Source organism: Corylus avellana, chromosome 11 (genome assembly GCF_965113065.1).
Source record: "Corylus avellana chromosome 11, dhCorAvel1.hap1.2, whole genome shotgun sequence".
Classification (NCBI taxonomy): Eukaryota; Viridiplantae; Streptophyta; class Magnoliopsida; order Fagales; family Betulaceae; genus Corylus; species Corylus avellana.
In genome coordinates, this window is record NC_142500.1 from 13,721,918 (window position 1) to 13,745,611 (window position 23,694).

At 38.2% G+C, this 23,694-nt stretch overlaps 2 protein-coding genes across 2 annotated transcripts; both read left to right on the top strand.

The window, feature by feature from the left end:
* The first annotated feature begins 17,245 nt into the window (after positions 1–17,245).
* Positions 17,246–19,762, top strand: LOC132166372 (G-type lectin S-receptor-like serine/threonine-protein kinase LECRK3). The gene is made up of 2 exons (XM_088511875.1): positions 17,246–17,910; positions 17,953–19,762. Exons 1-2 carry the CDS (start codon positions 17,246–17,248, stop codon positions 19,745–19,747), a joined length of 2,460 nt encoding a protein of 819 aa, XP_088368001.1. The 3' UTR covers positions 19,748–19,762.
* Positions 19,763–20,989: 1,227 nt separating this feature from the next.
* On the top strand, positions 20,990–23,448 carry LOC132164967 (G-type lectin S-receptor-like serine/threonine-protein kinase LECRK3). Its single transcript, XM_088511868.1, has 2 exons — positions 20,990–21,015; positions 21,069–23,448. Exons 1-2 carry the CDS (start codon positions 20,990–20,992, stop codon positions 23,446–23,448), a joined length of 2,406 nt encoding a protein of 801 aa, XP_088367994.1.
* Positions 23,449–23,694: the final 246 nt, after the last annotated feature.

The window sequence follows — 23,694 nt, forward strand, 5'->3', positions numbered from 1 at the left end:
GACCTATTTTAGGTCTCTTTTTCCCATGGCCCACAGCTATTCTCCTTGCGCCGTACAGGTTCTCCCAAACTCCCCACCTCCGGAACTCGTCCTCCTCCCATTTTTCGCCTAGTTTTCACCAAATTCATTACAGCACCACCACATAAGTCAACTCTTCGGCCACCATACTCCCATTTCTCCACCACATTACCCACAACCCCTTCACTATTCCCATTAACACCCATTTCCGAACCATTCACCCAACCTCCAAATTTCTTCCATTTTCTTGCAACTGTGGGTGCTCATCCACCCACATTGCCTCTGTGTTGGGATTTGTGTGTGTTTGCAGGGAGTTTTGGGCATCTTTGGCGGGCGTTTGTCTTTGTGGTCATCAGAAGTGCACACCACCTATTCGACAAAAGTCCCCAGTCAAGCTCACAATGCCTAGATCCCGTGCTTCATCATCCAGGGGGTCCGAGGCTCAAGCCATCTCTCCCCCACCCACTTTTGAGGAGCGAGAGCTGCTGTTTGAGACCACCTTTGCCATAAGAGAAGACTTTCAAAACCATGAGGTGACTCAATGGGCAGTCACCGAGTTTAAGCGAAGGGGACTCAAGAAGCTCTTCAAACCGGTCACATCCATCGCCTACTGGAAGTTGGTCATTGAATTTTATGCCAAGCTTTCCCATGACTGTGACAACCTAGCTGCTCTCTCCTCAAAAGTACGAGGCCAAATTGTTCATGTGACTAGGGCCAACATAGCCGCAGCCTTGCAGTGCAATGATGAGCATCCTCCAGAAACTGCAAATCTTGCCGAGCAACCGCCCCGATTCTATGTGGCAGAAATCATTGAAGATATGTGCCAAGGGCACTATGCGGATGCCCATCACAATGCCGGTAGCCGGTCCGAACTACCTCGAAGGTTGTGGTTTGTGGATTCCATTTTGCACCGAAATGCCTTCCCCTTGGGACACAAAACTCAAAGGCATAATCAATTTCTCCAAACTCTTTACGCCTTCCACAAGGATGATTGGTACTCCATTCCCGACATCATTTGAAACCAAATTCATAAATTCTGGAATTGAGTGCACATTGGGGGAGCCGAGTCCACACATTCATGGGGATTGCCTTTCCCCTACTTGATAACATACATTTTGAGAAAAAAAGGGCATTAAGGGCACCGCAGCTAATGAGCCAGTCACCACCACTCCAATATTTGGCATTCGACAATGGAACAAGAGCTGCTCCCATATGCCCTGGGCACTTCCAAAAGCTGGAGAAGAGGTGGATGAAGTCGAGCTAATGGCCGAAGATGAACCGGCAGCTAAGCCGGTAGCAGAAGATGAGGAGGAGGCCTCAATTGACATTCAAGCCATCCAATACCGATCCCTTTGTGAACAAATGGCAGGCCTTCGGAGGGAGCTAGCTGATCAAAGAAGGGAGGCTCGGGAAGATAAGGTACTCATGGATCAATGCTTAGCTGCCCTAGAAGAATTGATGCGGTCCATCCTCAGCCGGTTACCACCACCACCTGGAGCATCTACTTCTGGACAATACTAAGAGGGGACCTCTGTCTGGCTGAAGACGTAAAACTTAGCGCTCATGGGAGGCACCCCACAGCATATCCTTTATCTTGTATTATTTTCATTTATATTGTGTTTCTATTTTATTTGTGTGTTTTAGTTTTCCATTCTGTTACTGCGATCAATCGCACCACGCGTGCGATCGAGCGCACTTGGGCAGCCTCCCATAGTTATTTTTTTATTATTTTGTTTAGTTCAATTTTTAATTAGTTTTATTTTTGGTTCTTGTTACTTGTTTGTGTGTTTTATTATTTTGTAGGGACAAGTGTGCTTCAATTCAAGTTTGGAGGTGTGCTACGAGCCATGCTTTCCAAGACTATTTTGACCATCTCAGGGTACATTCTTTCCTTTACTTAGACACATTGGGGACAATGTGTTAATTAAGTTTGGGGGTATGGGCACACATGTTCACACACACTTTGTCCCAATTTCATGTTGTTTATTTTGTGTGTTGTATGTTTAAAAAAAAAAAAAAAAAAAAAACCAAATATTTATGCATGTTCATGTTTGGCCTAAATATTGAGTTGATCTAAAAGAATTATGGCTTGAATTCATTGGTGAGCTTAAAATTTTGAATACATGATCTGATGAGTAAATTTGTTAGTTTGATTACTTGTGTAGGACAGTTGAAAAAAATCACATGTTTGATCTAATCACACAAACACATTAGCACATAATTTGTGAAGTATGACATGAAGTCTGATATGTGTGTTTTTGCATCTTGGATGAAATTGGATGACTTATTAGATGACACTTTGGCATATTCAAAAAATAAATAAATAAATAAATAAATGATCATTGATGGCTTTTCACTGAGTAATTGGACCTCTTGTTTCAAAGCATTGAGTGTTCACATCAAAAGGAGAAAATTTTGGATTTGATCAATGTCATGGTTAGTTGGTTCCGTAGCCTTTTTTACTCGAGTTAGTAGGTCCTTAGGGGGTGTCTCTACACATAATGCCCTAAAACCATTTGGTTTGGGAGTCATTGACTTAACACTCGCTACAAGGGTCAATTAGAAAGCATAAGGGAACTAACATTGCACAACCTGACCAACAAAAAAAAAAAAAAAAAAAAGAAGAAATATGTCATTGAGTCACTCTAATAAGAAGTCTAGTGAATTTTGAGATATAGAAACATTGCATATTGGAAAGATTTGGAAGCCTAATAATTTAGTACTAATTCACTGTACACAAATTTCAAGCTTGTGATGATTTAGCATGTCCTTTGTAAGTAATTGCATTTTGAGATTCCAATTCATTGAGAATGTGGAGTTCATTTTTTGTAAGCTTGCTTATGAATGAAAATCATGATCATGAGGTGATACTTAGTTTTTGGGGATAACATGAACTCTTGCATGATGTTTGTGGGTAACATTTCTGGAAAACCCTCACGAGACTTCACTCGTCCTCTAGGAAAATCCTAGGGGTTTAAAGGCTTGTTGTATACGCTAAATCCAATCGTACATCCCACGAAAGATGGATTTATCTTTTGTTTTTCATTTCTGTTTTTAGTTTTGTATTGCTAAGGGACTAGCAATATGTAAGTTTGAGGGTGTGATAAGTGCTGAAATATTCATATTTTCAGCCCTTAACTTGCATGTTTTAATCCTTTTGGTTTAATTAATTAGGCCATTTTAATTCATTTTTGTGTTTTTTATACTTTTACAGGCTTTTGGAAGAAAATGAAGTTAAACTAGGTGATTTGGGCTCAAAAAGAGAAGATGGAGAAAATTCGAGCTCCCTAACACTACGATCAATCGCAGGGTACCTGCAATCGAGCAGAGTACCAGAGAAGACACCGCACGAACCAAGCCAGGAGCGATCGAGCGCATGACAGAAGAAGGATCGATCGCAGACCTGCGATCGAGCGCACACGGGCTACAATCGATCGCACCCGTGCGCAGGAGACACACCAAGTGGCGGCCAGAATGTCTCTCTTTCCATATTAGGGTTTTTCAACTCCCAATTGTAATAGGTTTTGAAACCCTACGAAATCCCTAGGTTTACTACTTTGTCAAGGACTTCTAAAGCCTATAAATAGACCTTTAAGCCTCTAGTATAGGAGACTTGAGAAGGAGAAGAATAGGAGCTCTTCAAGTTCAAGTCTTGGGTTTATTCTTTTCCTTTCTTTTATTTATTTTATAAAGATGTTTAACATCAACTCTATGTGTAGCTAATTTATTAGTAGGGCTAGATTGAAGCCCTAGTTATGTTAAATTAATATTTCAATATTAGCGCATTTGTGATGATCTTGTTGTGCTATTTAACTTGATTAATACCTGCTTGCATGAATTCCTCATATGTGTGCGCCTGATCAACATATGCATGTGGTACGAACTAGTTAGTTAGATCAATTTGGATGACTGAGTCCTGGGTTTAACATAGGTAACAAAAGAATTCAACACCGAGTTCTTAGGTTAATCAACATGGGGAACCGGGAGTATACACCCATGCCCTAGGCCCCGTGTGTTTGTCGATTTTCATAGAACATATGCTTTTCTAAAGAACAACTTAGTATATACCATGCTAAATCCTTTAGGAAAGAAAAGAGTTAGAGTATACACCCATGCCTAACTCGTTGCTTAGGGAAATCTATAGCTTAAGGAGTATACACCCATGCCCTTAGGTTGGCAAACATTAGATGTGCATAACATGATCAAAGAATTGGCATATTTATATTAGTTGAATATAATTAGTGGTGGATATCAAAACCATACCCTTTTATTATTATCAACTCAATCTCTCTTTTACTTAAGGAAATTATTTTTAAACGAAAAGTCTGCAATTCTCGTGAGAATGATCATATACTTGCTTCATATACTACGATGTTGACCTTGTGCACTTGCAGGTAAAACGTACAATTATTTACCTATTAATTTAGGTAGATATTTTGCACATCACTCCTCCTCGAGTTAAGTTCTGAATCCTCTGGTGGAAAATATTCAAAAATGTCTACTATGTTGAATGTTGAAGATATTGCCAAGTCCTCGGGAAGATCAACGACATATGCATTATTGTTAATCTTTTTAAGTATTTTGCATGGACCGTACTTATTCTTCAACTTTCCAAAAGTACTAGTTGGCAGTCGCCCCTTGCGTAAATGCACCATCATAAGATCTCCTTCTCGAAAACTCTTTGATTGCTGACCCTTGTCTGTTGTCATCTTGTACTTAGCATAGGATTCTTCTAAATGCCGACGAACTCTCTCTTGGGTAGCTTTCACCTGTTCTGCTAAATGCTCCGTTGCCACACTTGCTCCTGGTAGCTTAGGTAAAGCTGCAAGATCTACTGCAAGTCTTAGAGTTCTCCCATACACGACTTCGAACGTTGCCTGCCCAGTAGATCATTTCACCATGTTGTTGTAGGCGAACTCAGCTAGAGCTAAAGCCAGGTCCCACTGCTTCAGTTTGTCACCTGCAATACATCGTAGTAAATTACCTAGAGTTCGATTAACAATTTCCATCTACCCGTCCGTCTACGAATGGCTCGCGCTACTGAAGTTCAATGCTATGTCGAACAGCCTCCATAATGTTCGCTAAAAGTGAGACAAGAACTTGGTGTCTTGTTCAAACGTGATAGACTTTGGGACTCCATGCAATCGAACCACCTCTTGGAAGAATAGATTAGCCACTTGAACAAGATGAAATGTTTTCTTGCAAGCAACAAAATGAGCCATTTGGGAAAATCTATCCACAATTACCATTATAGAATCTGCTCCTCATTGGGTTCTCGGGAGACCCAATACAAAATCCATGGATACATCTTCCCACGATGCTTCCGGTATTGGTAAAGGCATGTAGAATCCCGTATTTTGGGTTTGCCCCTTGGCAACCTGACAAGTTTGGCATCATCGGATAAAATTACTTACTTCTTTCTTCAGTTGCGGCCAGTAATACCACTTCTCTACCAGAGCAATAGTCTTGTCTCTTCCCAGATGACCACCCAAATCTCCAGCATGTAATTCTCGGATTATTTGTTCCCGTAAGGAACTCCTTGGAATGCACAGCCGATTCCCATGAAATAAATACCCCTCATGAATATGTATCTCAGAAATTGGTTGCCCCACATTGCAATGTTTCCAGGTTTCACCAAAATCTTCATCTTCCTAATATAACTCCTTTAGGCACTCAAATCTAGTCACTTCAGCTTTCATGGTGATCAGTAGGGTAGCTTGGCGGCTCAAAGCATCAGCTACATGATTCAATTTTCCAGACTTATGCTTGGGAGAAAAAGTGAATCGTTGGATGTAAGAAACCAATTGAGCATGCATCCGATTTAGATTCTTTTGACTATTGATAAACTTTAATGCTTGATGGTCGGTATAGAGGAGAAACTCTCATTGGATCAGGTAGTGCTCCCACACCTTGAGGGCTCTCAAGATAGCATAAAGCTCCAACTCATATGTTGACCACTTCTGTCTTGCTTCTCCGAGCTTTTCACTAAAAAATTTGACAAGCTTCCCTTCTTGAGATAACACAGCCCCTATCCCGATGATTGATGCATCACACTCAACTTCAAACAGCTTGTCACAGTCGGGTAAGGTAAGTGCATATGTTGTGCATATTTTTTCTTTGATGATTGAGAAACTTCGCTCAGCTTCGTCACCCCAATTGAATTTTCCTTTCTGCATACACTCAGTGATTGGTACTACAATACTACTAAAATTTCGAATGAACCTTCTATAGAAAGTTGCTAACCCGTGGAAACTTCTTACTTCCCCTACTGACTTGAGCGTGGGCCATTCTCGGATTCCTCTCACCTTCTCTTCATCCACTCGGATTCCATCAACATTGACTACAAATCCAAGGAAGAGTAACTGATTCATCATGAAACTACACTTCTTTAAGTTGATAAACAACTTGTTTTCTCGGAGGACCTCCAACACTTTGCTCACGTGTAATGACCCAAATAATTAACTAAGCTTAGGTAGCTTAGCTAGAGGGTTAATTTGGACTTTGGGTCACTAGGAACAGCTGGAAGGGCATTTTGGAAATTTCAGACTTTCAGATCGGACGTAGGCCCGGGGACTACCGTACGTACGGTCTTGTCTTTAAGTGAGAACGTACGCTGGGGTACCACCCTATGTAGAAAATCCTATGATGCACTATTTACCCACCCTTAGCCATAGATCAGGACAATCAACACTTACTTATCAGACATTAGGGGCAAACGATTCATGCAGTGTTGAGACGTGTGAAAATTTTTCTACTACAGTTTTCAGGGTTACAGAATGTTTTAGGTTTAGGTTAGATGCAAAAAAGAAGAAGACGAAGGCAAATTGACAATCATGTCCTTTAATTAAACACACCGTTTAAATAACTCTTGCTATTTGGATTGTTTGTGGACCACAACAAATTGAAACTTCTTTCTTTTTAACACTAAGTGGGCTTAGCCAAAAAAAAAAAGAATAAGGTGGTGGTTTGGTTGAGACCCCCAAACTCTAAAGACTTTATAAAAATCCAATCCACTAAACACTTCAAATACTCCATTGGAGTCCAACAGATCTACCTAATAAGTAGGGCGACTAAATGGTGTTTATTTGTTTTTTTTTTTTGGTAACAAGGCCACTAAACCCTTCAAACACTTACTTAATACTCCACCCCAGTTGGAGTATTAATGTTATGTGCTTGATCAGAATTTGTTTAGTCTTAAGTCTTTAGTTAGTGTGAAGTTAGGTAGTTCACACTATATCCACTTGTTGCTTTACATCTCCTGCTGCTATACTTCGCTTTCTACTTGTACTATCCATTATTATTATTATTTTTGTGGGTGGCCTAGGGTGGTTTTCGAACCACCCAAATCTTTTTATTATTTTTGTTTTTGTGATAACTTTTTTTTTAAAAAAAAAAAAAAATTCTTTAAACCATTCAAACATAATATCAAATTTTTTATTTGGTATCCACAATTTTAAAAACAATAAAAAAGAATTAAAAAAATCGCACGCTTAAACACCCTTTTAAGATGTCTTCCTGTTTTATATATCATTCTACTTTCACGCTATCCACTTTTCTTTTTTCTTTTTATCTCCTTTATGCACTTTGTGCTTTACATCTCTTTGAACTTTTACACTATCCACCTTTTTTTTCTTTTTTTTTACATCTCTTCCTACTTTCACACTATCCACTTCCTGCGTTACATCCCTACCTACTTTCACGTGTTCCACAATCAAAAAGATTTTTTTTTTTTTTTTTTTTTTGTAAAAAAGAATAAAATCCAGATTTAATCAAGAAAAGATGTCCCGAGAAAGGTTTCCCCACCAAAACCTTTATCACCATATCAATGCCCAATACACACAGTCCTCCAAATCGGAATATTACCCACCATCCAAACCAAGCTAAATTGTAGCTCAAACCCATTACTGGAACCCTTCTACCTCCAAGTCTACCCCAAGCCCTTGTTCGCCCACAAGAACACAATTCAAATCACTCCCATCGGAGTCATCGGACCACCAAACCAAATGTTACACCCAATAAGTCACAACCCCTAACCCACCTAACGTCAATTGGGTCAACATGTTATACTCTTGCATAGAATACAATACCAGTTCTCACTCCTATATGATTATCCTTTTTATTTTTTTACCAAGTTTGTAGTAACCATCCTATTCAGCTGTATGAATGTGTCAACAAACACTTGTATGTATGGACAACTATATGTATTATACACTCTAGCCTACTTTTTTTTCTTTTTTCTTTGTTTTTTTCTTTGGTACGCCCAAGTGAGTCTTGCAAAATTTAATTTGTTGACATTTTTCTTTTCGAATTGAAGTCTTACGCGTGATTCCCACAATCTTAGCCCAAGTTACTTCACAATAATTACTACGTACCATGTGTACGATATCGCCCGGTCGATTAACTATTTAAGGACCTTGTAAAGATAGAATGAAACGGATCGAAACACAAGGTCAAAAATGGAAGTTTAGGAAGTTCGGGAAACTAGATCAATCGACCGAGTTTCAACACGTGGCGAGCTTAGATTTTTAGGAGAAAAAAGTAATGCTCAATCAATAGAGACTCCACTTCTTGGCTATGTCAGGCTAAACGGACGTACTAAGATTTGTCTATGATTTTGACTCACATTAATTGTGAGTCATGATGACTCGATCTGATGGGTGTCAGCTCGATCATTTCAGGAATCGGAATCCCCGGCAATGCATGAGGAATTGCCCATCAAAAATGGTTGAAATCCTAGCTATTGAATTTCATCCAATAGCCTCTAGTTTGTCACATGTTCCTTTAATTAAAAAATACTAAAATATTATTTAAGTTTTAAAAAGAAAATATAAAATAAAATAATAAAAAAAATAAAAAATTATAAAAAAAGTATGGGGTAGCCGCCCCGGCCACCCCATCTAAGGCATGGGGGTAGCTTCGGCCACCCCCAATGGCCGGTTGAGGGTGGCCACCCCCATGGCCATAGGGGGTGGTTCGGCTACCCCCTAGGCCAAACCCATTTTTTTTTTTTGGGTTTGGGCCCTAGGCCACCCCCAACTACGAAGCCACCCCCATCATGTTCCTTTAATTAAAAAATACAAAAATATTATTTAAGTTTTAAAAAGAAAATATAAAATAAAATTATAAAAAATTATAAAAAATTATAAAAAAAGTATGGGCAGCCAACCCCTGGCCATAGGGGGGGTTCGGTCACCCCCTAGGCCAAACCCTTTTTTTTTTTTTAGGGGGGTTTGGGCCCTAGGGGGTGGCCGAAGCCACCCCCAAGGACCAGTTGGGGGTGGCTCCGGCCACCTCCAACCGGCACTTGGGGGTGGCTTCGGCCACCCCCAAGTCTCAGATGGGATGACCGGCGACCCTAGGGGTGGCCGGCCACCCCATACTTTTTTTTTATAATTTTTTATTTTTTTTATTATTTTGTTTTATATATATTTTTTAAAACTTAAATATTATTTTAGTAATTTTTAATTAAATGGACATGTGGCAGTATATAGACCATTGGATGAAATTCAATGGCTAGGATTTCAGCCATTTTTATGGGCAATTCCCCATGCATTGCCGGGGATCCCAATCCTCATTTCAGACATGTGGCATCAATCCAATGGCATGACGGAAAAGGAGTCGATTAATTGTGCACTATAGAACCAACATAGAGGCTCGAATTGTGACAAATTAGGAAAAAACACTAGCCACATTTATATTATCAACCCAAAATGACTAGTCAATTTGAAATTTTCTTAAAATTTCCTATAAAGCTCAATTTCGCCTAATAACTAAGTAGTATTGGACTTAGCAATCATAACTATCTTAATAAAATGCCTACTCTATAAGGGCTACTACTCATCTTCACAAAGTGGGACCAGAGTGTTATATAAACGTTCAAAATTTTCACACCAAGTTTCTCTCCTCTACTTTAAGAAACTGAGAGGTACGAGAGATAGAGAGAGAGTTAAGAGGGGAGGCTTCTTAGTGGCAAAGCCATGCACAAGTGAAAACACAACTAGCAAAGTGAGGAGGTGCTTGTGTGATGAAGTTTTGAGAGGTTTAACTCTCGCACTTTCGCTTTGTTCGTTCTATAATGTTATTATAACATCTTATAATGGATGTATAGTATTTTATATAAACTATACTTGTAACGCCCCCCCAATTTGAATTAGAATAATTAGCCAGGAAAGTTACTAGCAAGACCTCTCAAATTAATTAATTGGGAAAACTACCCCATAACACCTATCAGAGCGAATAAAATAGCAGAATGCGGAAAAATATGATTTGAGCTAGAGTTAATACTTCCAAAAGATGACAACAACTAACTATCACCAAATATATCATTCAAGTTCATAACTATAGGATTACAATAAAAATGCCTACGGTTCTTGCTCCACATTCCAAGTCCTACGAAAGACTCTAAACTCAAACTCAATCTAGTACCTGCTAAACTATAGGACAAATAAATGTCTCACAGGTAGAAATGTAGCAACTACGTAAGTCTATGAATTCGTAACTAAACATCACATAGAAATAAACCATAAAATAAGCCTTTATGAAAGGCACAAAATGATCTTTGATTATACCAAGCCATTTAAAAGGTATTACAAAAATATTTTTAAAAGATTTAATTATGAATTCCAAGTGAAAATTTTGTAAAATAGGACATTACTCACAATAATTTCACTTTGAGGTATAAAAACATTTATATATAAATCATAACGCGGTCACACATTCTATTTACATTTCAACTAGAACCAGATCTCATCACATCATATTCTCATTCTATAACATCATCATACCTGTTTATTAACCCTCATATAGTGGAGGTCATCTTACTATATCAGATCCTTTTTTATAGGTGATCTATAAAATATAGGTATTGTAGGGGTGAAAAAACGGTTATGCTTAGTGGTTATTAGCTAAAATTGCTAACCATAACCTCTTAAGTCGGTTGGCGAAATTTAATAAGCGCCTCTGCTACCACCTTAGGCGGTTAGCAGTTATTTAACCTACAACCGCATCGTTAACCGTTTTTACTAGGTTGCACTTTTGGGCTCACTTAAAACATTTTTGGGCCTTTTTCTAATTTTCAAGGCTTTTTGGCCCAATAAGCAATATAATCTATCAAAACAACATTGGTCTTGTTTGATCTCAAACATATCTCTTAAACTCTTAAAATTTCAATATTTCTTGTACGAAACCGTGTTGTAACACATTTTCTATCTTACAAATTCACACCCAACCAACAGACATAGTTAAAAAAATTCATAGCAAAACATGAAACTTGTAACATTTTCTAAAAAAATTATGATATCCAAATAGCATATCCAATTCCAACAACAATTAAACAAGTTCAGATTAATTAACCAATTAAAACTGAAACCTACAAAATCATATACCCAATAACCTTCTAAGCGGTGAGCATGACCGCCCAACTGGCCTCTTTGGTCTTCTTCTTGGCAGTCTGATGCAACATGACTTAGTAGGCTGCAGCGAAGAGCATCAATAAGCAGCGGATAAATATTTTTAGATCTTTATTCTATCAATGATCTAAGCAATCTTCTTAACAAAACTAGATACTCTCTAGGTTTTGAAAGAAAATAGAGTAATTCTCATTAATAAAAATCAATAATCAACAAAAATAGCTTTTCTATGGAGGCTATAAGTATAATATATTTATAGCCCAAAATCCTAAACTTAATAAAATATGACATAAATACCCTCAAAACCTAAACCTAATAAAATAACGAAATAATGACTCTTAAAACCCTAACCCTAATAAAGTAATAACATAAAGTTGGTTTAAGATAATAAAAACACAGAAAATTAATATGATATCCCGCGTGCGATCGATCGCAGCACACAGGCGCTCAATCGTAGTTCCAGAGAGCAGGTGCGCTCGATAGTGTGATCGATCGCAGTCATAGGGTGTAACGATTACAGGTCCGCTCGATCGCGCTTTAGTGTGCTCAAGCGCACTACCAGAAACTATTATCCGAGCTGCATCATTCTCCCCTGGTGGAGAACCCATGAAGCTTTTCTCCTCAAAATTGCACAAAATGTGAATTACCTGTACTGCTCCTCTGATCATCGAATGTCATTTATTTTTATTTTTTTGGATTTTCAAAGCTCAGTATTTTATTATCCTCCTGTTCTCTTTAGTAGATCCTCATGTGTTGAATTCAAATTTGATTTTGTTTGGTTGAGCAATTCTCTAAAAGATACTATAAAAATCCGTCTAGAAGCACAGCTGGTTCTTAATTACTTAGTGCCATCACATTTATCCTTCTCAGTCAGCAATTCCATAACAAAAGTTAAGCTTTATTAACCTCTAAACAGTAAACAGACCACACTGTGTTTTGTTGAATGAATTTTGCAGCCGTTTAGTGCTGGCTTGAACTTGTGATTCTGTCTGGTTTAACGGTTTAAAATGTACGGCTTGAAAAAAGAGCAAATTTATAAATTATATTTTTATTTTATAATTATTTAACAATGTTGATGCGATAATCTTAAGTTTTTAACTAATCATTGGATTAATTTTTATTTTTTAAAAGAATGTTTAAGGGTTAGTGTAGATTGCCAAGTTAACATTATGAGAAAAAAATGTGGTTTTTTTGTATTACTCTTAAAAAATAAAACGATTTTACGATGTGATTTTTGAAAACAAATTTTAAACCCTTAAATTTTTTTTTTTTACTTTTTCAAAATTTTATTTTATTTTTTCAAACCAACTCCCAAACAGAACACTCTCCATAATTTTGTTTAAAAACGTGCATATCACCTGCGAAATTACGTGGTCAAACACACTCAAAGTATATAATTCATGCCAATAGCAATTATTCACAAAAGCATTCATAAAAATATACTCCAATATGATTTCATAAACAAACAAATACACATCGACCTGCCAAACTAAGATAAGAGAAGAATATGGTATTGGCATTAGACTTCTACTCTGGGCATTGTTGAACTTTTGGCATTTGTCAATGACAAATGCTATACGTACACTTTACTCTCATATTTTCAAGTGCATAATTTCATGACTAAGTACTAAAAATTATCACTGAATTTTATATGGTTTACTATTAAATTTTGGATACAATGATAATTTTTAGTGTCACGTCAAGCAATATGAAAGTGAAAGTATTTGTAACATTTTTCTGTGTGATATCATTATTTTCTTAAGCAAGAGATATGGATGCTTCACACTATCCACTTTTTTTTATTTATTTATTTTTTCTTTATCCATTTTTAGCTTTACATCTCTTCCTACTTTTGTTGTATTGTTACAAACATTTTTAGATGATCATTAAAATTGCTTCATACGTTTGATGTTGAAACTTTTTCATGAGTTTTAATGAAAGAAAAACAAAACTCGCTTTAACCGCTTGGTGATGATACCATTGAATTTGGTTTGACAGTTTAGTCATTGTACATTAATTTTCTAATGTTTTAATTGTTGCTTAGAAGAGAAAAAAAAAATATAAAACGTTGTGATCATTGGTCATAAATTATCTTGAAGGTTCTCTTCATTTAGAAAAAGTAACATATAGCATTCACACCTTAAAAAAGAAAAGGGAGTTCACCAAACTGCACTACAGTGTCTAGAAGTATATATAGAATTTTTTTCATATACAGGTCAGGTGAGCTTTACTTCTAGCAGCATAAAAAACTATTTGAAAGGTTCATCTAGTCTCTTATATTTTTTGTGTTATCTTTACGCAGCTTTTGATCAAGCAAATTAAAGGATTGTTCTATTAGCCTTTTTTTTTTTTGAAGTATTTTTTTATGAAGATAGACACTATAATCTAATTAAGAGATGTTGTGTGTCAAGAAATCTAGTCACACAAAGTATAAATATTCTGAGAAATACGAATCAACCTTTAAGAATAATATCCTTGCATGACTCTATGTATAGCATTATAAGATCATTCCTTCCTTTGCACCATCAAATTTTTTCTCAATAACTATTACACTATCCCTCTACTTTTATTTTATTTTATTTTTTTAATCCACTTATTTCTTAAGATCACTTCCTGTTTTACATCTCTTTCTAGTTTCACGCTATCCACTTTCTTTTTCTTTTTTTTTTTGTTCTTTCTTTTTTTCAACTTTTTTTTTATGCACTTATTGCTTTACATGTCATCCTGCTTTACATCTCTTTCAACTTTCACACTATATCCACTTTTCTTTTTCTTCCTTATCCACTTTTTTTTCTTTATCCATATTTTGCTTTACATCTCTTCCAAGTTCCTATTTCCTACTTTCACTCTATCCACTTCCTGCTTTACATCCCTACCTACTTTCTCATCTTCCGACGGTCAAAAAGATTTTTCTTTGTGAAAAAAATCAAAAAAGATGTCCCGAGAATGTGACATAAGAATAATATATGATGTAAAGTGTCCAAAGTAATTTTCCTTTTTCCCATCGAAAGCAGCGACACAGGCATACGACAGAGAGCCCTACATCCCTGACTTTCAATTCGAATTTGAGGGGTCAATATCACTCATATGTATCCTTTATTTGCGCCACTTTCCCCACCAAAACCTTGACCACCATATCTTCCAAATTGGAAAATTACCCACCATCCAAACCAAGCCAAATTATAGCCCAAGCCCATTACTGGATCCCCTTCTAACTCATTAATTGTCTACTCCAAGCCCTTGTTCGCCCACATGAACACAATTCAAATCAACCCAAACAGACCACCAAACCAAAGCTTACACACAATATGCCACAACCCCTAACCCACCGAACGTCAATTGGGTCAACATGCACGTTAAACTCTTGCATAGAACCCAATACCAGTTCTCACACCTATCATTCTAATCACCCCAAGCTTAGCTGCATTAACACTTACTGGAAATCTCATAAACCTATCCCCATTGGACCATCACCTTTTAATTTTAACATGGCGCAGCCTTTTCTATGCAGGAACCAAATTCGGCCTGTTACAATTTTCTCAAAATTAGCATAAGTATATATGTCTGTTTTTAATTTCTGAACATTTGATAATGAAAGGCATTTAAGAGTTTTGAAAGACGGGGGTTTCATATGAAGGCATTTATTAAAGTCAATTCACACTAAAGCAATGCTTATGTATATATACTTGAGTGTATTCTCTAGTGTAAAGCATCACAAATGTAGTTACGGGGCACATTTGTGGCGCCTTGCTGGTACACTTGATACATAGCATGAACTATTGGAGCTTGGAGTAATCAGATCATGACGGTTAATTTTGGATGATTATGGTTATACGATGTAGTGATTTGATTTAGATCACATGATGCTTCTAAGCAAAATCTAATAGCTAAATTCACTTTACCCTTAATAATATCAATTGAAAGATCAAATCAAGTTTAATCTTACAGTTAAAATTTAGTTATTGTTACAAACAATTACGATCTAACTGTTATAATAAAATAGCTATCAACTAAAAATTTGATCTAATGGTCAAGATTAAGTATTTGTTGATATCAAATTGTCATAATATAATTATTGTTGAACTAAACATTGTTGAGGAATAATTTCACATTGCTTGTGGACAAGACTTTGAGCATGTTTATAACGAGAGGACAATCCTCTTCTATAGAACCGGTTTTATGAGATGAGTTAGGTTTACGAATTTATTTATGGTATTAGAACCTACCACAAGATGAATAGGGCCCACACTATTTACGCCGTGATAAGGACCAGGAAAAATATCTGCCTGCATATGAGGGTGGGTGTTGAAGATTAATTTCACATTGCTTGTGGACAAGACTTTGGGCATGTTTATAAGAACGTGAAGGAGAGGGTTGAGGAATAATTCCACATTACTTGTGGATAAGACCTTGGGTATGTTTATAAAGAGTGGACAACCCTCTTCTATAGAATAGGTTTTAAAAAATGAGTTAGGCCCATAAATTTCTTCATGGTATTAGAATCTACCATATATAAGATGAATGGGGCCCACGCTATTTACCCCTTGATAAGGACCAGGAAAAATACCGGCCTGAACGTGAGGGAGAGTGTTAAAGAATAATTCCACATTGCTTGTGGACAAGACCTTGGGCAAGTTTATAAAGAGTGGACAACCCCTTTCTATAGAATCGGTTTTATGAAATGAGTTAGGCTCACCAATTTCTTCAAACATTATTTTCTATTAATTATGAAAATACATTCATATTGAACAAAAAGCCAATTCACCATTCAACATTTAAGTTTCAGCCCCGACCTCAAACAGCTAATTAGTACTAATGTCTTGTTTGGTGCACATAATGAGTATTTTGTTAGAAAAATGAATAGTTATTAATTATTAGAAATGGAGAATAGTTAAATGGAATAGTTATTCATATTCTTTAGTTTTGTGACAATACATTTGTTCTAATTGGAATTGAATCAATTTTTTTTTTTTAAAGAAAAAAAAAAAAAAAAACCAACATTATCCCTAATTTTTTTAAAACAATTTTTTTTTTTTTTTTAAAAAAAAAAAAAAAACAAAAAAAAAAACTAAAACCCCTTGATTTCAAGTCAGCCGCCTACTGCAAAACTTCAGTGACCACCCCATGCTCATCGGGAGTAGTCTTGATAGTGAATAGGTTTGTAATCTCCTCCACTTGTGGAGATACCTCACATTAAGGGAAACACGAAAATGCTAGTGTTGTCTATGAGTGTCTTGTCTTATTTACTGTAAGCGTGGTCTTTTGGAGACAGCAGATCTCAAGTTCAATTATTTTGCGTAATAGTTGGTTTTAGCCATACATGACTTAAGAATCTAGTCTCTCATCTCTCCCTCAACTAAAGCTAACTCAGCTATCTCTTTTTTTTTTTTTTTTTTTTTTTTTTTCTTTTTCTATTTAGCCATCTCTTTGTTGATAACTATAATCAGTCTCTCATCTTGTCTCTCATATCTCCGCGGTGCAATTAATTATATTCTTGTTCTGCCTACTCAGCATCTCATTGTTCTCATTTTGGACCAGTTGAATTCGTTGATCATCTAATCGCTATGTAGCCTATGTGCATATATATACAAACATATGCCTTTCTGAAGTAGAATTAATTGATCATGTGGTATTTCACGTGCCTAGAACGCTATTCTCGTCTTAAATCCGCGTCTTCAACAGTCAAAAGACTTGAGGTCAAGATGCATGCATTGTGGAATATAACAGTAAACACGCTTATAGAAGTTGGGTCTTTCTCACGCCAATTATTTTGGACAATATTCTTTCCTCTCGCAGTCCTCTCTCTCACTTGTTTCACCATGGCTTCCATACCTGTTATAATCTTACTGCTTGTTTTCCTGCTTTCTAATGATGCAAACGCTCAAGGAAACAACTCCCATGTGATACCCTTGGGCTCTTCGCTTTCCCCGAGTAGTGGAAAGCGCACTTCATGGCTCTCCCCTTCGGGCCATTTTGCATTTGGTTTCTACCCACATGGTGATGGCTTTGCTGTTGGCATATGGCTGATTAATCAAAATGAGAAGACAGTCACGTGGACTGCATACAGAGATGACCCACCTGTCTCCTCAAATTCTACACTGGATCTAATCAGAGATGGTCTGTGGCTTCGAAATGGAGAAGTCAACAAGAGTACATACATTGATAAAGCGCCTCCAGGCGAGACGGCTTCAGCTGCGATGCTGGATTCGGGTAATTTTGTGCTCTACAATAATAATTCGTATGTTATTTGGGAAAGCTTTGATTTTCCGACTGACACCATATTAGGAGGCCAGAATCTGTCTTCTGGTCGAAACTTGGTTTCAAGTGTGTCCACGTCAGACCAATCGAGTGGACGATTTTCTCTCTTTCTGCAGCCAGGTGGAAACCTTGTTGCCTACCCTGCAGACAGCTCGAATGCTCCAACTGATGCTTATTGGTCCTCTGCGACTTATTTAGGCGTTGCATCCCGACTCGATGCTTATTGGTCCTCTCGCGACGGTTTTTATCGCGATATTTATAATCGCAGTGTTTATGGTGGCGGTGTTTATGATCGCCGTGTTTATGGTCGCGGTGTTTATGATCGCGGTGGTTACAATATTGTACAGCTCACTCTTAGTAATTCAGGCGTTCTTTTCCTACACCGGGGTAATTTGAGCGAATGCAGTTTGGCAAATAGCTCCTATCCTAACACAGAAAATGGAACTCTTATCCACCGCGCAACATTCGATGCAGATGGGATATTTAGATTGTATTTGCACCACTTTGACAGGGACAATAGCTCAAGTATCTTGATGGAGTGGTCGGCGCTGCGTGACCGTTGTGAAGTTAGAGGTGTCTGTGGACTCAACAGTTACTGCTCAGGCGTGGGCAACGAAGCTCACTGCAAGTGTTATCCTGGATTTGATTTGGTCAACCCCAGCAATAAGTTCCTGGGTTGCTACAGGAACTTCACTGACAACGGTTGCAGAAGCCGAAAAGATCCAGCGATGTTGTACGATGTGGTTTCTTTGGATAATATGTGGTGGGGTGATCATCCTTACTCGGTGGTTCCAATGAAGAAGGAAATTTGTCACAAATCTTGCTTGAAAGATTGTAACTGTGGGGCAGTATTGTATACGGGTGATAGTTGCACCAAATATAGGCTTCCACTGAGATATGGGAGAGCAAGTAAAAACATCTCATCAACAGCTTTCTTTAAAGTGATTAGGAAAAATAGCACAATTCCTCGAGTTCCCTCGCGTCCAGAAGTCGTGATCACTGAAAGTAACAGGGGTCTGATTTTGATTCTTGCTTTAAGTTTGGGTTCCATCTCATGCCTTTCTCTCATCTTTGCTATCTATAGTGTCTTCAGATACAGGCATCAAGTTTACAGATATACAAGCCTGTCACAAAATGCAAATTTGGGCTTAAGTGAAGAGTTTGCTTTGCGACCTTTTTCTTACAATGAGCTTGAGAAAGCAACAGATGGCTTCAAGGAAAAATTAGGTAGGGGCACTTTTGGATCTGTTTATAAAGGAACTATGTCTGGAGGCAACAAAACTATTGCCGTTAAAAGACTAGAGAACTTTGTGGAAGAAGGGCAAAGGGAATTTCAGGCTGAAATCACCGCCATTGCCCGAACTCATCACAGAAACTTGGTTCGGTTGTTGGGTTTCTGTATTGAGGGCTCTAGGAAGCTTCTCGTTTATGAATACATGAGCAATGGCTCACTCGCACATCTTCTCTTCAAGGCAGAGATGCGCCCCAATTGGAAAGAACGCGTAAGAATTACGAAAGATGTGGCAAGAGGGATCCTCTATCTGCATGAAGAGTGCGACGTCCCCATCATCCACTGCAATATAAAGCCCCAAAACATACTTATAGATGATATGTGGACTGCAAAGATCTCCGATTTTGGGTTGGCAAAGCTGTTACTCCCAAATCAACAATCAAGATCGACTATGGAGGCGGAGGCGACCACGGGGTACTCCTACTTGGCACCAGAATGGCAAAAGAATGCCTTGATATCAGTAAAAGCAGACACATACAGTTTTGGTATTATGCTTTTGGAGATTATATGCTGTAGAAGCAGTATAGAAGTAAATGTTCCAATTCCAGATGAGATAATTCTTTCCAATTGGGTTTATAATTGTTTCATGGCAGGAGAGTTGGAGAAGCTTGTTGAAGATGAAAACGTGGACTTCATGACACTGGAAAGAATGGTGAAAGTGGGGTTATGGTGCATTCAAGAAGATCCAGCTGCGCGTCCATTAATGAGGAATGTAATATTGATGTTGGAAGGGACAATGGATATTCTTGTCCCTCCATCACCAGTTATTTAATTCCCTTGTTGTCTCATGAAATTACTATCCTTTTTTTTTTTTTTTTTTTCTCCCTTTATTCATGATGCGGGCCCATGTCTACAACGATTTATATGTATGCACATGTATGTTCCGATACTATTTGTTATTTTCAAATAAAAGCATTAACACACATTTACACTGTTATCTTAAAATAATTAATCAAGTTTCATCAAAATCATCTAGAATTACTTATTAGTGATATCATTTACCAAGGTCTCCGATCCTCATTTAGATATCGATCTTGGTTTGACAGGGAGTCAATTTTGAGCACTTCAAACCCCTAAAACTCGATCATCAGCCCCTTTAAGACCCTAGGAAATATTATTTGCACGAATGCCTAGCCTCCAAGAGTCTTAGAGTGAAGAGGAGAAGAGAGACTAGTCCAAAACCAGATATTTTGGTCACTTCTAAAGGAAGAAATTGTTTCTTTTGACCCCTTTTTTCAAGGTAAAAAAGAAATTGCTTCCACTGGCAAAATCATACGCTTGAATCTATATACATGGTTTAACCATAGACGACTAAGTAAAATCTTTGCCACTCTGTTCGACCCTGTTTAAGAATATGCAAAACAGTGGAACTGCAAGTTGGACGTGAGGAGGGAGTACTGACAGATATTAGGGAATACTTTTAAAAGAAGAAGCTAATTTTTTATGGACAAATGGAGCATTGTTCTCTTATCTCTCTAAAAGAAATGGTGTGGAAGCAACATTGGCTAGTCAACCTCAGTCAAGAATCCAATGGACTACTCTGCCCTCCCTAAAGTGTTATCTAAAGTATGGAAAGGGTGTTAGTAGAATGTCATTAGAACGCATAATTAAATAGAAACAGGAGTTTCTAAAAGCGAGTCTGGAACCGATGGATTTGAAAACCACAGCCAAACACAGACGCGTCTGACGGTTCCCCTACGCAATTTGAGCCCCTTTTGAATGCGCAATTTCTTGCATGTCTATCGTCCAGCCGTGTATACTACGTCAATTTAGAGGTCCTATCAACTTCGGACACCCTGCCTAACTAATTGTGTGATACATGAAACCTGCATAACGACAATGAAGTGAATTGCAATTAGTGGTTTCACTTTAAAGGAAGACTTGACCCCTCAATCAACGGAGAAACAAGTGTGTGAATCCATCCAAAGCGATGAAGAAATTTCTTAGTTTGTTTCAAACTTGTACATCCATGTGCTCTCCAAGGGTGGGATTTGACAGCTCATATACAAACCCTATGTTTATCTCTCTCTTACGCACCTATTAGTTGAAAATACAGAAAACAATACTGCCATTTTCTTTTAGCCTTGCCACCCCCCAATGGCTCCCATATCCATTGTTTTCTTCCTTGTGTTTACGTCCTTTGCATGTGGAGGAGCTCAACCAAATCAATCTAGCCGTATAGGCCCGGGTTCTTCACTCTCTCCCACAACTCAACCCTCTTCGTGGCTTTCTCCTGCTAGCCGATTTGCATTTGGGTTCTACCAGCTGCAAGGCACTACTGGCTTTGCTGTTGGAATTTGGTTGGTCAGTAAACACAACAAAACAGTGGTGTGGACGGCAATTCGTGATGGTCCACCGATCACCACGAATGCAAGGCTGGATTTTACCAAGGATGGTATGCTGCTTTCGAGAACTGAGCGAAGACGACCGAAACTCATTGCGAAAGCAACAGGTTCTGTTTCCTATGCCGCCATGCTCGACTCTGGCAATTTTGTGCTCTGTGACAAGGATTCCAAGATAGTTTGGCAGAGTTTTGAGCATCCTACCGACACCATTTTAGGAGGTCAGACTTTGTTTGCGGGAGGCCAACTCTTCTCTAGCGTAACAGAGATTGACCACTCAACCGTATCACGGTTTCATCTCAAGATGCAGGATGATGGAAACCTTGTTTTATACCCAGCAAACACTGGCGACACCCCAGGTGATGCTTACTGGAGCACAAACACTTTTGTAGGCCATGGATCTAAGTTTCACCTTTATCTCAATAATACAGGTCGTCTGGTTATCATCAACGGCAGTAGTTTACACACAGTTCGTACCTTGCATATTGCATCTTCGGCCACCAACAATAATACTATTTATCGTTCAACTCTCGATGCTGATGGAATTTTCCGTCTCTACTCTCACGCCTATGAAGAAAGTGGCGACTTCAACGTATCAACTTTATGGGAAGCGCTTACCGATCCATGTGAGGTGAAAACTTTCTGCGGTTTCAACAGCTATTGCACATTCAATGACAACGAACCATACTGTCTTTGCCTTCCTGGGACTGATTTTGTAGATCCGAATGACAGGTCTCTTGGTTGTGAAAAAAACTTTTCGGAAGCAGTATGTATAGGTGGCAAAGAAAATGAAGCCTTATATCGCATCCAAACCATGGATAATATGGAGTGGGGAGATCTTCCTTATGTTGTGGCAGCGTTGTCAACAAAGGAAGAATGCAGCAGGTCTTGTTTTGAAGATTGCAATTGTGGGGTGGCACAATTCAAGAGTGGGTCTTGCTGGAAACAAAGCCTTCCATTGAGATATGTGAGAAGAACTACAAACGAGAAGACGGTATTCTTTAAGGATGGTAAAACAAGCCTTAAGAGCAGCAATGAAACCGATAACCAGCAGATGCCACTCGAGGTCGTACGCAAAACAGCAATAGTGGAAATTCTTCTTGTGACTTTTGGTTTTACTGCTTTCTCATGTGTTGCCCTCGCAATCTCTGGCCTTTTCGTTTTCAAATGTCGAGTTTTAAGGTACCAAAGGCTAATAGAAAATGGAAACCTGGGCTTGAATGAGGAGGTCACATTGAGATTGTTTTCTTATAATGAGCTTAAAAGAGCAACAAATGGCTTCAAAGAAGAGTTAGGTAAGGGCTCATTCGGAGCAGTTTACAAAGGGGCACTATACAAAGGTAGAAGACTTGTTGCTGTAAAGAGACTAGAGAAATTAATTGAGGAAGGTGAACGAGAGTTCCGGGCAGAGATGCGAGCAATTGGGAGAACCCACCATAGGAACTTGGTTCGTTTGCTAGGTTACTGTGCCGAAGGTTCTAAAAGGCTTCTCGTTTATGAGTACATGAGCAATGGCTCTCTTGCTGATCTTCTTTTTAGAGCCGAGAGACGTCCAGACTGGGATGAGAGAGTGCGAATCGCACGAGATGTTGCGAGAGGGATCCTCTATCTACACGAAGAGTGTGAGGCCCCAATTATCCATTGTGATATAAAGCCTCAAAACATTCTAATGGATGATTTTTGGACCGCTAAAATCTCTGACTTTGGACTGGCAAAATTTTTAATGCCAGATCAAACTAGGACCTTCACAGGAATTAGAGGGACAAGAGGGTACTTAGCACCTGAATGGCATAAGAGCACACCAATATCAGTAAGGGCGGATGTTTACAGTTATGGAATAGTGCTCTTGGAAATTTTATGTTGCAGAAAGAACATAGAGCTTAACGTATCAAACGACGACGAGATTGTTCTTTCTTCTTGGATCTACAAATGCTTTGTTGGTAAGGAGTTGGGTAAGATTATGCGCGGGGAAGAAGTGGATAAGACTACCCTTGAGAATATGGTTAAGATTGGACTCTGGTGTATTCAAGACGAACCAGCTCTTCGTCCTTCCATGAAAAGTGTCCTCTTGATGTTAAATGGGATTACTGAGGTATCTATTCCTCCATGTCCAGCTCCTACGTCCATGTGAACTTTCGCATGCAAGAAAAATTTATATCTGATCTCATATAGTTTTTATTTGTTTTATTTATGTATTTCCTGCACTCATCACCTAAGGGCATCTGTTGGCCCTATTCTAGACAACTATTATATTTAGAGGTCAATAGTAGAAGTACTGCACAAAACAGTGCAAGGGTAAGTATTGAGTTAAACATGTATTTATCTTTCATCAATAAAATTATGATGAAAACGTTGTCGGTGATAGCCATCTACTTTA